The following is a 15668-nucleotide window of genomic DNA, read 5'->3' as shown; positions in this document are numbered from 1 at the left end:
TGTTATAGTGTTAATATTGAGGAAGCTCCACTATATTGTCTCCTTGTTATAGTGTTAATATTGAGGAAGCTCCACTATATTGTCTCCTTGTTATATTACAGTGTTAATATTGAGGAAGGTCACCACTATATTGTCTCCTTGTTATATTATAGTGTTAATATTGAGGAAGGTCCCCACTATATTGTCTCCTTGTTATATTATAGTGTTAATATCGAGGAAGGTCCCCACTGTATTGTCTCCTTGTTATATTACAGTGTTAATATTGAGGAAGGTCCCCACTATATTGTCTCCTTGTTATATTACAGTGTTGATATTGAGGAAGGTCCCCGAAAGGTTCCTAAGAAAAGACAAAAGTCCGTCTCGGTCTAGGATCAGAACCAGTAGTTGGCGTTCCTAAAAATAGACTATTTAAAGTGCCTCTCGGCCTAAGACCAGAACCAGGAGTTGGCGCTCCTAAGAAACAAGAGGCCCATGGGCCTTTACGGTCATCTGACTTATGGCACAAAACAACAAAGTCACAGTATAAAGTAGTGGTTAACAATTAATATAAATAATACAAGGAACTCCTTAGTTGAATATGTAAGTTTCTGAAATAGGTAAATGTCATTTGTTGAACAAACTTGGTTGCCCTTCATCCATATATGGTTGTAACCCATTCAAGGAATAATATAAGGAGTCAGATTTTAAAGCCAAATTTCAGCTAAGCTCCCAGTTTGGACCTCCACCGTACTATCCCCATGGGTCTTAGCCTGGTCCTTTATAAAATATGATTGTCCTCGCCTAAAGTTCCCCCTTCTGAATCAATTAAAACCCCTTTAGACCAATTTTCATTGAGATCTGAAATGAACCCGAACACAGGAAGTGGGCCAACAGCCATCTTAAAATACCAAAATTTTTACGAAAATGTTTGCATGTTGTTCGGCATCAATTAAAACCCCTATAGACCAATTTTCATTAAGATCAGAGAGTGAAACCTGAAAACAGGAAGTGGGCCAGCTAAAATTAAGAAAATTTGCCCTTTTGGGGCCCCACCCCTCAGCCCCTAGGGGTCGGACCAGGCTCATTTATATAAAATATGATTGTCCTTCCCCAATGATGTTTAACACCAAATATAAATGAAATCCATCCAAGGATGAAGGAGGAGTAGGATTTTAAAGATTAAAATAAGAAAGTTTGCCCTTTTGGGGCCCCACCCCTCAGCCCCTAGGGGTCAGACCTATCTCAAATATATAAAATATGATTGTCCTTCCCAATGATGTTTCACACTAAATATAAATGAAATCCATCCAAGGATGAAGGAGGAGTAGAATTTTAAAGCTTAAAATAAGATAATTTGCCCTTTTGGGGCCCCACCCCTCAGCCCCTAGGGGTCAGACCTATCTCAAATATATAAAATATGAATGTCCTTACCTAATGATGTTTCACACTAAATATGGATGAAATCCATCAAAGGATGAAGGAGGAGTAGGAATTTAAAGCTAAAATAAGAAAATTTGCCCTTTTGGGGCTCCACCCCTCAGCCCCTAGGGGTCGGACCAGGCTCAATTATATAAAATATGATTTTCCTATCCCAATGATGTTTCAAACCAAATATGGATGAAATCCATCCAAGGATGAAGGAGGAGTAGGATTTTAAAGCTAAAATTAAGAAATTTTGCCCTTTTGAGGCCCCACCCCTCTGACCCTAGGAGTCGAACCAAGCTCATTTATATAAAATATGATTGCCCTTCCATAATGAAGTTTCACACCAAATATGGATGAAATCCATCCAAGGATGAAGGAGGAGTAGGAATTTAAAGCTAAAATTAAGAAAATTTGCCCTTTTGAGGCCCTGCCCCTCTGACCCTAGGGGTCGGACCAAGCTCATTTATATAAAATATGATTGTCCTTCCCTAATGAAGTTTCACACCAAATATGGATGAAATCCATCCAAGGATGAAGGAGGAGTAAAATTTTAAAGCTAAAATTAAGAAAATTTGCCCTTTTGAGGCCCTGCCCCTCTGACCCTAGGGGTCGGACCAAGCTCATTTATATAAAATATGATTGTCCTTCCCCAATGATGTTTCAAACCAAATATGGATGAAATCCATCAAAGAATGAAGGAGGAGTAGGCTTTTGTATAAATAGTCTTACGCACGACGCACGGCGCACGGCGGACGGCGCACGGCGCACGACGACGGACGAAACGCGATGACAATAGGTCATCCTGACCTTAGGTCAGATGACCTAAAAACTAAAGTACGTCTCGGTCTAGGACCAGGACCAGGAGTTGGCGTTTCTAAGAAAAGACTCAAGTGCGTCTCGGTCAAGGACCAGAACCAGGAGTTGGTGTTCCTAAGAAAAGACAAAAGTGCCTCTCAGCCTTAGACCAGAACCAGGAGTTGGTGTTCCTAAGAAAAGACAAAAGTGCCTCTCAGCCTTAGACCAGAACAAGGAGTTGGTGTTCCTAAGAATACTCAACTCAGGTGATGCGACGTGAAAAGACTTGGCTGATAGGAAAAGGAAAAAACATAAGTTTGTGTCATTTTTTCTAAGAGGGAAGAAGTCTTACGTCGTTCCTACAAGAATCGGAATGATACCAAATTAACCCCATGTCATGTTATCATGATATTGTCGTTTGGTCGAGTAGCGGCGAGGTGCTATTATCTACATAATGGAAGAGTTCGTTACACTTTTCTCTTCTCCGGTTAACCAGTCATTTGTCTACTCAGCCATAGCGGTGTACAGGCTATAGATCAAATGTCACTTCATACAAACCGCTCTATTATTCATAGGAGATATCTTAAACATGTTACCAGGCATTCGTGCATGAACCAGAGTACAAAGGTTTACGCCTCTAATCGTATAGGTTGCAGGAAAAACATGTGTGTCGATCTACGCCCATTCTAAGTATGTGACGGGGGAATGCCATGGCTCAAAATGAAATGTTTTGACTGACTGCACATTTACAAACTAGAATATATACCTTTGAAAAAACAGCCAGCTAAAAGTAAACCGTACTCATCCACGGGGAACATATACAGATATGCACGGATGGATACTCGTTTACGTATACGTACAATGTATTTCATCGAATATTCACTATATAGAAGATCGGGTAGGTATCGAGGCCCTATAGATTATTCACCTGACAGTCTGCTTGCCAACAAATCAGATAGATTCACTTAGTCAATCCAATATATTAAATATTATATACATCATCTCAAAGAGAATGTCGGGAGACGCAGAGATTTTTTCATTCAACACAAACGGGCATAATGTTGTTTTGAACTGGCCCGCAAACGAAATATGCATATCTCGGGGTTAAAGAATGCTTAATTAATGATACAGTTGGAGAAGGAAAGTGTTTACAAAAAATTCAAAATGGAGCAGTGTACCGACAATGCATGTTTCATACTTTGGCCTCTGTGCATTTGTTTTAGAAAGAGAATCAGTCATAACGAAATACACTGTACACCGATGCCTTGAAGATGAAAGCATTGCTAATGTGTGATGTCATGTCCATTAGTTTGATATCAATGCCGTGTCCATCCTCTATTCAGTTGTGTGGTGTAGATTTCACTCTAATATCATTATTTGTTTCAATGCAGTAATGAAATGGTGAAACGTTTACGAGAAATGTATATACCAAGATATTATTATAGAAAACATCGTGTTATCAAAATGAAAGGCCTGTTTAAAAAAAAAACTGAAAAATATATGTAAGTTTTTGGAAAAAAAAAATGAAAAAAATGATTGAGCATGTACATCACTAATACATATGTATAGTGACCTCCTGTTACAAACTTGTATGTCTGAGAGTGAAATAAAATCTAAAATCTGAAATCTGAAATCTGAAATCTCTCCAGCTGTAAAAACAATAACCTATTCTCATCATTGACAATCCATATCTCTGTATAATGTAATATGGACAGGGTTACAACCTGTGTCCCTCCTAGTTTACCCAGATAACGCTTGTGTTTAGAGTGCCAGTGACAGCCGCGTGCTTATCATCGAAGCATTGACCACCCTTCTGTTCTGTGTTACGGTCATGTAACTGGCGTGAAGGCACAACACCTATGACCACTACATTTTTTTTCTCAATTATTCTATATCCATATTTTCTACTCAAAAGAAAGTGAAATGCGACAGAACCGTTTTTGGATTATTCTGAGAAACAGTCGATGGAACAGCTCTAAAGTAGCATCCCCGAGACATTTCTTAATTGACTCCAAAAAGAAAACACTCAGAAGTGACGTCACAAAGCTACGAATTGCCTTACCATTACGTAAGCAGTGTCGGTAGTATGACCTCCTACCACAGAACTGTTTTCGGTAATGTCACATAAAGGCTTTGCAAACCAAATATATTAGGCAAATTTGTGAATAACCTACCTTTATCGACATACAGTCTAGTTAATGTCTGAACGAGAAACAACACTGGCCCTATGGACAGAAGTGCCATGATCATTTTCTTCTGAGTCTTCATATTTCAAACAGTCAAATTGTGTTCTACTTTCGCCAATTTTAACATGATATGTAAAGACCTCCGACTGCATGCAATTTCTCAACAATGCTGCAAAACATCTCGCCCCAATGATGTCGGGTTAGCTGAGGTGTGTCGGAAATTGAAAACAAATCGATGGTGACGTAGGCAACTACACAACACCTAGAGGTAGAGGAGGCCTCGTCTTCATTTCAAAAGAGGTGTGATGTTGGAAGTGGAGGTGTGATGTTGGAAGTGGCGGTGTGATGTTGGAAGTGGAGGTGTGATATTGGAAGTGGGGGTGTGATGTTGGAAGTGGAAATGTGATTTTGGAAGTAGAGGTGTGATGTAGGAAGTGGAGGTGTGATGTTGGAAGTAGAGGTGTGATGTAGGAAGTGGAGGTGTGATGTAGGAAGTGGAGGTGTGATGTAGGAAGTGGAGATGTGATGTTGGAACTGGAGGTGTGATGTTGGAAGTGGAGGTGTGATGTTGGAAGTGGAGGTATAATGTTGGATATGAAAGTGTGATGTTGAAAATGGAGGTGTGATGTTGGAAATGGAGGTGTGATGATGGGAGTGGAGGTGTGATGTTGGGAGTGGAGGTGTGATGTTGGAAGTGGAGGTGTGATGTTGGAAGTGGAGGTGTGATGTTGGAAGTGGAGGTGTGATGTTGGAAGTGGAGGTGTGATGTTGGAAGTGGAGGTGTGATGTTGGAAGTGGAGGTGTGATGTTGGAAGTGGAGGTGTGATGTTGGAAGTGGAGGTGTGATGTTGGAAGTGGAGGTGTGATGTTGGAAGTGGAGGTGTGATGTTGGAACTGGAGGTTTGATGTTGGAAGTGGAGGTGTGATGTTGGAAGTGGAGGTGTGATGTTGGAAGTGGAGGTGTGATGTTGGAAGTGGAGGTGTGATGTTGGAAGTGGAGGTGTGATGTTGGAAGTGGAGGTGTGATGTTGGAAGTGGAGGTGTGATGTTGGAAGTGGAGGTGTGATGTTGGAAGTGGAGGTGTGATGTTGGAAGTGGAGGTGTGATGTTGGAAGTGGAGGTGTGATGTTGGAAGTGGAGGTGTGATGTTGGAACTGGAGGTGTGATGTTGGGAGTGGAGATGTGATGTTGGAAGTAGAGGTGTGATGTTGGAAGTGGAGGTGTGATGTTGGAAGTGGAGGTGTGATGTTGGAAGTGGAGGTGTGATGTTGGAAGTGGAGGTGTGATGTTGGAAGTGGAGATGTGATGTTGGAAGTGGAGGTGTGATGTTGGAAGTGGAGGTGTGATGTAGGAAGTAGAGGTGTGATGTTGGAAGTGGAGGTATAATGTTGGATATGAAAGTGTGATGTTGAAAATGGAGGTGTGATGATGGGAGTGGAGGTGTGATGTTGGGAGTGGAGGTTTGATGTTGGAAGTGGAGGTGTGATGTTGGAAATGGAGGTTTGATGTTGGAAGTAGAGGTGTGTGATGTTGGAAGTGGAGGTGTGATGTTGGAGTGTGATGTGATGTTGGAAGTGGAGGTGTGATGTTGGAATGAGGTTGATGTTGAGGAGTGTGATGTTGGAAGTGGAGGTTTGATGTTGGAATGGAGGTTGATGTTGGAAGTAGAGGTGTGATGTTGGAAGTGGAGGTTTGATGTTGGAAGTGGAGGTGTGATGTTGGAATGGAGTTGGAAGTAGAGGTGTGATGTTGGAAGTGGAGGTGTGATGTTGGAAGTGGAGGTGTGATGTTGGAAGTGGAGGTGTGATGTTGGAAGTGGAGATGTGATGTTGGAAGTGGAGATGTGATGTTGGGAGTGGAGATGTGATGTTGGAACTGGAGGTGTGATGTTGGAAGTGGAGAGGTGTGAAGAGTGTGATGTTGGAAGTGGAGGTGTATGTTGGTATGTTGGGAGTGGAGGAGTGTGATGTTGGAAGTGGAGATGTGATGTTGGAAGTGGAGGTGTGGTGTGATGTTGGGAGTGGAGGTGTGATGTTGGGAACTGGAGGTGTGATGTTGGAAGTGGAGTGTGATGTTGGAGTGGATGTCAGTGTGATGGTGGAACTGTAGAGGTTGATGTTGGAGTGGAGGTGTGATGTTGGGAGTGGAGGTGTATGTTGGATGGATGTTGAAATGGAGGTGTGATGTTGGAAGTGGAGGTGTGATGTTGGGAGTGGAGGTGTGGATGTTGGAACTGGAGGTGTGATGTTGGAAGTGGAGGTGTGATGTTGGAATGGAGGTGTGATGTTGGAAGTGGAGGTGTGATGTTGGAACTGGAGGTTTGATGTTGAAGTGAGTGTGATGTTGGAAGTGGAGGTGTGATGTTGGAAGTGGAGGTGTGATGTGGGAGTGGGTGGATGTTGGAATGAGGTGTGATTTGGGAGTGTGAAGTGTGTGGTTGGAAGTGGAGGTGTGATGTTGGAAGTGGAGGTGTGATGTTGGAAGTGGAGGTGTTGATGTTGGAAGTGGAGGTTTGATGTTGGAAGTGGAGGTGTGATGTTGGAAGTGGAGGTTTGATGTTGGAAGTAGAGTGTGATGTTGGAAGTGGAGATGTGATGTTGGAAGTGGAGGTGTGATGTTGGAAGTGGAGGTGTGATGTTGGGAGTGGAGGTGTGATGTTGGAACTGGAGGTGTGATGTTGGGAGTGGAGATGTGATGTTGGAAGTGGAGATGTGATGTTGGGAGTGGAGATGTGATGTTGGAAGTGGAGGTGTGATGTTGGAACTGGAGGTGTGATGTTGGAAGTGGAGGTGTCAGTGTAATGTTGGGAGTGGAGGTGTGATGTTGGGAGTGGAGATGTGATGTTGGAAGTGGAGGTGTGATGTTGGCAGTGGAGGTGTGATGTTGGAAGTGGAGATGTGATGTTGGAAGTGGAGATGTGATGTTGGAAGTGGAGATGTGATGTTGGAAGTGGAGATGGTGATGTTGGAGGAGGTGTGATGTTGGAAGTGGAGGTTGATGTTGGAACTGGAGGTTTCATTTGAAGTGGAGGTGTGATGTGTGGAGTGGAGTGTGATGTTGGAAGTGGAGGTGTGATGTTGGAAGTGGAGATGTGATGTTGGAAGTGGAGGTGTGATGTTGGAATGGAGGTGTGATGATGGAATGGAGGTGTGATGTTGGAACTGGAGGTGTGATGTTGGAACTGGAGGTGTGATGTTGGGAGTGGAGGTGTGATGTTGGAAGTGGAGGTGTGATGTTGGAAGTGGAGGTGTGATGTTGGAAGTGGAGGTGTGATGTTGGAAGTGGAGGTGTGATGTTGGAAGTGGAGGTGTGATGTTGGAAGTGGAGGTGTGATGTTGGGAGTGGAGATGTGATGTTGGGAGTGGAGGTGTGATGTTGGAACTGGAGGTGTGATGTTGGAACTGGAGGTGTGATGTTGGAAGTGGAGGTGTGATGTTGGAAGTGGAGGTGTGATGTTGGAAGTGGAGATGTGATGTTGGAATTGGAGGTGTGATGTTGGGAGTGGAGATGTGATGTTGGAACTGGAGGTGTCAGTGTGATGGTGGAAGTAGAGGTGTGATGTTGGAAGTGGAGGTGTGATGTTGGGAGTGGAGATGTGATGTTCGAACTGGAGGTGTCAGTGTGATGGTGGAAGTAGAGGTGTGATGTTGGAAGTGGAGATCTGATGGTGGAAGTGGAGGTGTGATGTTGGGAGTGGAGATGTGATGTTGGCAGTGGAGGTGTGATCTTGGTAGTGGGGTCAGTGTCAGTGTGATCTTGGTAGTGGAGGTGTGATGTTGGAACTGGAGGTGTGATGATGGAACTGGAGATGTGATGTTGGAAGTGGAGATGTGATGTTGGAACTGGAGGTGTGATGATGGAACTGGAGGTGTGATGTTGGAACTGGAGGTATGATGCTGACAGTGGAGGTGTAATGTTGGAACTGGAGGTATGATGCTGACAGTGGAGTAGTAATGTTGGATGAAGGAAAGTAAAGTTTGGTTTGATTAGATTAACGTCATATTAACAACCAGTGTCATTTGGGGAAATATCTGGTATAGATGGTTGAGAAAATCTGGAGTACCCAGTGAAAAATCACTGGCCTACTGTCATATCGTGGTATTTCGGTCGATATGGATCACTACCGACTACGTCTTGAATAATCGGAGAACAGATGTACATGTATTGGACGTGTATAACACCATGTTTACAACAAATATAGCAATATTTATCTAGTCAAGCAAACAGAAATCCATCGCTCAAATGAAAGTGGGCCTATGCGACATTTTTTTTTTTTTTTTTTTGTATTTCATTAATAAAATAGTACAGCAAAAGCCATGGAAAAGCTCTGGAAGTGGAATGTTTTAAGTGAACTCCCCCGATTATCGAAACATAAAAAAACTTCTGTAAAATCAAAATTCTGTTGAAGCAGCACATTACATGTATTTATACATACGGGGTGCCTTTTTTCTATCCATGGGTAAAGCGAGAACATATTCTCATGAATTCTCGCTCAAACAACGTGTAAGAACAAATATGGCGATGGCCGGAGTAGGGAACTTGGAAACATTGGCAATTTATCAATTTATTTTAGAGTTGATCTTCTTAACATTGAAGATGAAACCGAATTGGAGACACCACTTCATAACCATATAACAATCCTGAAAACCCCAATCCTTTTAATATTGAACGTTAATTGTTTACATAATAATTAAAATTCAATAAAATTCAATTTAATCTGATCAGCCAATATTTCTATGCCTAATACATCAGTGACACTCGTGGAAGCCAAAGTTTCTCGCATTTCTAAACAAGTGTACGGTAACGTTACGTCAATATAAATAAATCATTGGATATTCGTCATTAAACAAGCTCTACGACATTTTACGACCTGTTAGTACTCAAAAATATTTAAATTCACTTCTGCATCAGTATTTTTAATCTTATAATCACACTTCACGGCCACAGACAGGAAAGTTAGGCCAACCATTATTTTAAATTTAACGCCATTTCTGTTCTTGTTTTCTCTTCATGCTCCTGCTTTTGGGGAGGTATGAGATTTTGTTTTAAGTGACAGAGACTGACTTATTTCATGCTGCGTCCGCGGAGTGACAGAGACTGTCTTATTTCATGATCCGTCCGCAGACTGACAGAGATTGTCTTATTTCATGATCCGTCCGCGGAGTGACAGAGACTGTCTTATATCATGATCCGTCCGCGGAGTGACAGAGACTATCTTATTTCATGATAAGCCCGCGGATTGACAGAGACTGTCTTATTTCATGCTGCGTCCGCGGAGTGACAGAGACTGTCTTATTTCATGATCCGTCCGCAGACTGACAGAGATTGTCTTATTTCATGATCCGTCCGCGGAGTGACAGAGACTGTCTTATTTCATGCTCCGTCCGCGGATTGACAGAGACTGTCTTATTTCATGATAAGTCCGCGGAGTGACAGAGACTGTCTTATTACATGATTCGTCCGCAGATTGACAGAGATTGTCTTATTTCATGATCCGTCCGCGGAGTGACAGAGACTGTCTTATTTCATGATCCGTCCGCAGATTGACAAAGATTGTCTTATTTCATGATCCGTCCGATGATTGACAGAGACTGCCTTATTTCATGCTCCGTCCGCGGAGTGACAGAGAGTCATGACAGACAGAGACTGTCTTATTTCATGATCCGTCCGCGGATTACGTCCCGTCCGCGGAGTGACAGAGACTGTCTTATTTCATGATCCGTCCGCGGAGTGACAGAGACTGTCTTATTTCATGATCCGTCCGCGGATTGACAGAGACTGTCTTATTTCATGATCCGTCCGCGGATGTTAAGTGAGCTACACGATGTTTAAATTCATGTTTCTACAAAGTACGGGTCATGACACCTCCAAAGGAGGTTGTGGACACAGTTAGGCACTGTTTACTTATGGTTTTGGCTTGGTTTTTGAGGTGCCCATTAGATCCGAGACGACATTCGACCGGACAGGAAATGTGACAGAGCCATAACTGTCAATACTTGGCATTTTGTTCATGAAGCACTCAATGGAAAGAAAATCCTTTAAGCCGTCAATACTGTATATAACATTTATTAAATATCATGGTTTTAAAAAATAGGTCCGTTTTCCTCGACAGCCGAGTTCAACCCTGACTGTACTTTATTTATGATCCGTCCGTGCCGCGGAGTGACAGAGACTGTCTTATTTCATGATCCCTCCGCGGATTGACAGAGACTGTCTTATTTCATGATCCGTCCGCGGATTGACAGAGACTGTCTTATTTCATGATCGTCCCGGAGTGACAGAGACTGTCTTATTTCATGATCCGTCCGCGGAGTGACAGAGACTGTCTTATTTAATGATCCGTCCGCGGATTGACAGAGACTGTCCTATTTCATGATCCCTCCGCGGATTGACAGAGACTGTCCTATTTCATGATACGTCCGCGGAGTGACAGAGACTGTCTTATTTCATGATCCGTCCGCGGAGTGACAGAGACTGTCTTATTTCATGATCCGTCCGCGGAGTGACAGAGACTGTCTTATTTCATGATCCGTCCGCGGATTGACAGAGACGTATTCTTCGACTGTCTGTCTATTTCATGATCCGTCCGCGGAGTGACAGAGACTGTCTTATTTCATGATCCGTCCGCGGAGTGACAGAGACTGTCTTATTTCATGATCCGTCCGCTTATTTCATGGAGGATTGACAGAGACTGTCTTATTTCATGATCCGTCCGCGGATTGACAGAGACTGTCTTATTTCATGATAAGTCCGCGGATTGACAGAGACTGTCTTATTTCATGATCCGTCCGCGGAGTGACAGAGATTGTCTTATTTCATGATCCGTCCGCGGATTGACAGAGACTGTCTTATTTCATGATCCGTCCGCGGATTGACAGAGACTGTCTTATTTCATGATCCGTCCGCGGATTGACAGAGACTGTCTTATTTCATGCTCCGTCCGCGGAGTGACAGAGACTGTCTTATTTCATGATCCGTCCGCGGAGTGACAGAGATTGTCTTATTTCATGATCCGTCCGCGGAGTGACAGAGACTGTCTTATTTCATGATCCGTCCGCGGAGTGACAGAGACTGTCTTATTTCATGATCCGTCCGCGGATTGACAGAGACTGTCTTATTTCATGATCCGTCCGCGGATTGACAGAGACTGTCTTATTTCATGATCCGTCCGCGGAGTGACAGAGACTGTCTTATTTCATGATCCGTCCGCGGAGTGACAGAGACTGTCTTATTTCATGATCCGTCCGCGGAGATTGACAGAGACTGTCTTATTTCATGATCCGTCCGCGGATGACAGAGACTGTCTTATTTCATGATCCGTCCGCGGAGTGACAGAGACTGTCTTATTTCATGATCCGTCCGCGGATTGACAGAGACTGTCTTATTTCATGATCCGTCCGCGGAGTGACAGAGACTGTCTTATTTCATGATCCGTCCGCGGAGTGACAGAGACTGTCTTATTTCATGATCCGTCCGCGGATTGACAGAGACTGTCTTATTTCATGATCCGTCCGCGGAGTGACAGAGACTGTCTTATTTCATGATCCGTCCGCGGAGTGACAGAGACTGTCTTATTTCATGATCCGTCCGCGGATTGACAGAGACTGTCTTATTTCATGATCCGTCCGCGGATTGACAGAGACTGTCTTATTTCATGATCCGTCCGCGGAGTGACAGAGACTGTCCTATTTCATGATCCGTCCGCGGAGTGACAGAGACTGTCTTATTTCATGCTCCGTCCGCGGAGTGACAGAGACTGTCCTATTTCATGATCCGTCCGCGGAGTGACAGAGACTGTCTTATTTCATGCTCCGTCCGCGGAGTGACAGAGACTGTCTTATTTCATGATCCGTCCGCGGAGTGACAGAGACTGTCTTATTTCATGATCCGTCCGCGGAGTGACAGAGACTGTCTTATTTCATGATCCGTCCGCGAAGTGACAGAGACTGACTTTGATTTTTGATACATGTAATATATAACAAGTGCGCGGGTTTGTTTTATGTGTGGCTCGATAAATGGGTAGACTACCTTGATAATATCATTTTCTGTTTGAGTTACTTTCCTGCTCCATATATAAACATGTGCCTTAAGCTTAATGTGTGTCCTTCATGGTCCTATATCGGTAAGTTTGTATATGAATCAACGGGCTAAATCCGTATTCAATTTGTTTACTTGGGTGCCAAACATTTCAGTCATGCATGTCAGAACAAAACCACATCAGGGTTACTGTATCTTAATTCTGTTTCAATGCTACGAAACAACGGAGGTATAGTTTTCTAAATATTTAGAGAATGTACACTACTTGCGCATGCGCTCAATCAGTTCTTTAGTCCTGTCATTTAAACCGTAACGACGACACTTCTAATGTATTTTTCTTTCACGTTTCACCCCCTCCCCCAACCTTCACACCCACCCTCTCTGAATGAGTTGCAGAGATCAAGTTAAAATTCTGTAAGACAAGTAACAATTGATATACATATAGTATGTAAAGTACGGTTTCCTATCATCTATCTATGATATGTAAACTCAAAATATCATAACAAGTAGAGCTTCGCTCTTGCTATGCCGTGAATGATTCATATTTACTGAATGCGCCCTGTACACGGAATGGTTTGGTATACAATGCTTGATAAATGTGTCATTCGATAAAATTTAGAATGGAGAAAGTACGAGTATCATAGCGTTTTCTCTAGAACACACCTGAAGCCCCAAGTCATTGACCCCGATTAGGGACCCCTGACCTGTGACGTCACGAGGACAACGGGACGTACTCTACTCCCATAAGATAGAGTGGCGAAACTATCTGTTTGTAAATATCGATTTTAAAGACACAAATACTTGTATACATGTCCGATACCTATTTAATATTATCCTCAATCACATATATGAGTTTGGAACACGCTTGAAAATAGGGATTTATACCATGCATATTGATGTACGGTCATCATCATGTACCTGTCTTAGATAAATGAACATCTCTGCGCGATTTCTGCATAATTATATACAATAAAATGTACATAATAACCCACGTACGTTGTATATCTGCGGTGTTTGGAGCCACATATACATGAATATTTTATCAAGGATTTTTTATTATGTTATCCAAAACCCGACTCGGGTCGTTGAATGTCTACTGGTCAAACCAGCTTTACAAATTTCTGACTTTTTCATAAAACCTACCCATACGATTAAGTTATGATTCTAAACAGAATTTTTTTGCATATATGTAAATGCATTCACTAATTGCGTTATATCTGAAATCGATCCATTTGTTTTTTGACGAAATACATTCGACGACTTGTTGATATTTCGCTCAAGTTCATTCATTACAGTGCACTGTAGTGTTTTTAATTGAAAAATAAATCAGGCATGGTTGAGACAAGAAAGATGAGACTAAACATGCCTATGTCTAATCCAAGTAGTAGATATCAAGTACAGAACAAAATCAGAACTGTACTTCTGAATAGCCAATGTCGTGCTGCGTTAATCTCTATACCTGTATACTACAGTAACTAAAACGCGTAGTCAATCGAGACTAATAAGGTGGCTAACCAGATTACGTAAGAATGGTGTTTAGTGACCTGTCTCGCTTTGTTGATTAGTTCGCGTCATGTGTCAATAGTGAGATCGCAGGTAAATTAGCGATGGACCATCATGTAATTGTTGTATAATGTCATATTTGTTTACACTTATAAATCCTTGGTTTACAGTAAAATATACCGTTCGAACATAACATATAACAAATGTATCAATCACTAGATGTATACATTTCATAAAGACTCATACATTTGTCTTGTATATATGTTTCTGGTTACATGTAAATGTATTTTATAACAGAAACTACAAAATTATCTACAAACGATATGTCGAGAAAGAACAATGCAAATATAATGTTCAATGTCAGAATTTTTATATTTCTGATTGTTGCTAGATTTCAGATATCCAATTCGTTGTGAATTTTGGTCAATATCGATCATTATATAATACCAATAATGATAATCTATATGACCAATAAATGTACTGTTGAAGATTGTTAAAATAGCAATTGTTGTCATATATATAGCTGTAAAAGGAAGAGGGATTCTTACAGCTATAAATAAATTATACATTTTAAATTCAATCTCTCAAGTGTTCTTTTAGCCCCCCCCCTCCGAATTTATGTCTATGATATCATTTAAGACATTTGCTATTCGTTATGCTGCTTCTTGAAATCCACAAACCTAGTGAATTTTTAATCATACAGAAACATATTCAAATGGATTATTATATGACCATCATTTTTCATCTCGTTTTTCGTTTCGTTTCGAATTCGTCTCCTTTTAGATCACATTATGGAAATGGAATATTCCCGAGGTTTGATAATATAGTAAGCTTCACATTAAATATTGTACGCCCCCCCCCCCACGTTTTGCTCAATAAATAACACAGGTGAACACGGATATCGACCCTTACCATTAACGACACAATTTATAAAAAAAAAACCAACAGATAGTCGCGAGTGATTATTGACAATAGATTACAAATAAACAGCATCACAGGTTATAATTAGGGCATGGATTAGTCTGACATGTGTGTAATATAATGTCAAACGTAACATACCTTGTCCAACATGTGTCGTGGTTAATAATCCGACAAGAAACAAAGCCACAATGGACAGTAGCCCCACAAACACTTTCTTCACCGACACCGACATTTTTTAAACTTCACATTAATCCGTATAAGGCCCACTCTCGTTAACGTTGGTTGAAACGAAATCGTGAAATCTCCAGCCAGCGTGCTAGCTAGCTCTCTTCGATACGGATGGTTGGTTCGCTCCAAACAAGACAGTACAGCCGAAGGTGTGTCGGCAATCGATTTCAGATATAAACGAGAATGATATTGACATTGGCTTGTTCTATGAATGAACTCTTTGTATTAGATTTCTACGGCGCACATGTATAGACTACGTATACTTTACTACACCTGAAACCATTAGGAAGTTCCAATGGATAATTATTATATACACAGTACATTACTGTACGTCCAATTCATAAACGGGTTTTACTACTATACCCGACTGACCTTGGCCTCTTACTAGTCAGGCCACGGACCAAGCTACATTATGAACAACCACACACACATACACGTATACATGTAAACACAATATACATATATATACCTTGTGGTCAGTCTGACCGCCAAGACCGTGTACGTAGTAGAGGTCATGGGTTCAAAATGATACTTACTTAAAACATATTTACCATAGACATATACAGTATTAATAACGGCTTTTCAAACCTATTA

General features: G+C 41.8%; 1 protein-coding gene across 10 annotated transcripts in view; it reads right to left on the bottom strand.

Moving 5' to 3' along the window:
• The window catches only part of LOC138329088 (carbohydrate sulfotransferase 10-like), a 53611-nt gene extending 38179 nt beyond the window's left edge, over nucleotides 1–15432 (bottom strand). For 6 of the 10 annotated variants that reach the window (XM_069275821.1, XM_069275823.1, XM_069275825.1 and 3 more), the window contains exon 1: nucleotides 14985–15431. In XM_069275821.1, the coding sequence (XP_069131922.1) occupies nucleotides 14985–15078 (94 nt within the window). In that variant the 5' untranslated portion in view covers nucleotides 15079–15431. Of the gene's footprint in view, nucleotides 1–14984 lie in introns of all 10 variants that reach the window. The other 4 variants (XM_069275827.1, XM_069275828.1, XM_069275820.1 and 1 more) reach the window with 3 other exon arrangements.
• Nucleotides 15433–15668: the final 236 nt, after the last annotated feature.

The sequence above is a fragment of the Argopecten irradians genome, chromosome 8 (assembly GCF_041381155.1).
Source record: "Argopecten irradians isolate NY chromosome 8, Ai_NY, whole genome shotgun sequence".
NCBI classification, from domain to species: Eukaryota; Metazoa; Mollusca; class Bivalvia; order Pectinida; family Pectinidae; genus Argopecten; species Argopecten irradians.
Note: the sequence above shows the minus strand (reverse complement) of the source record. Positions and strands in the feature narration are given on the sequence as shown.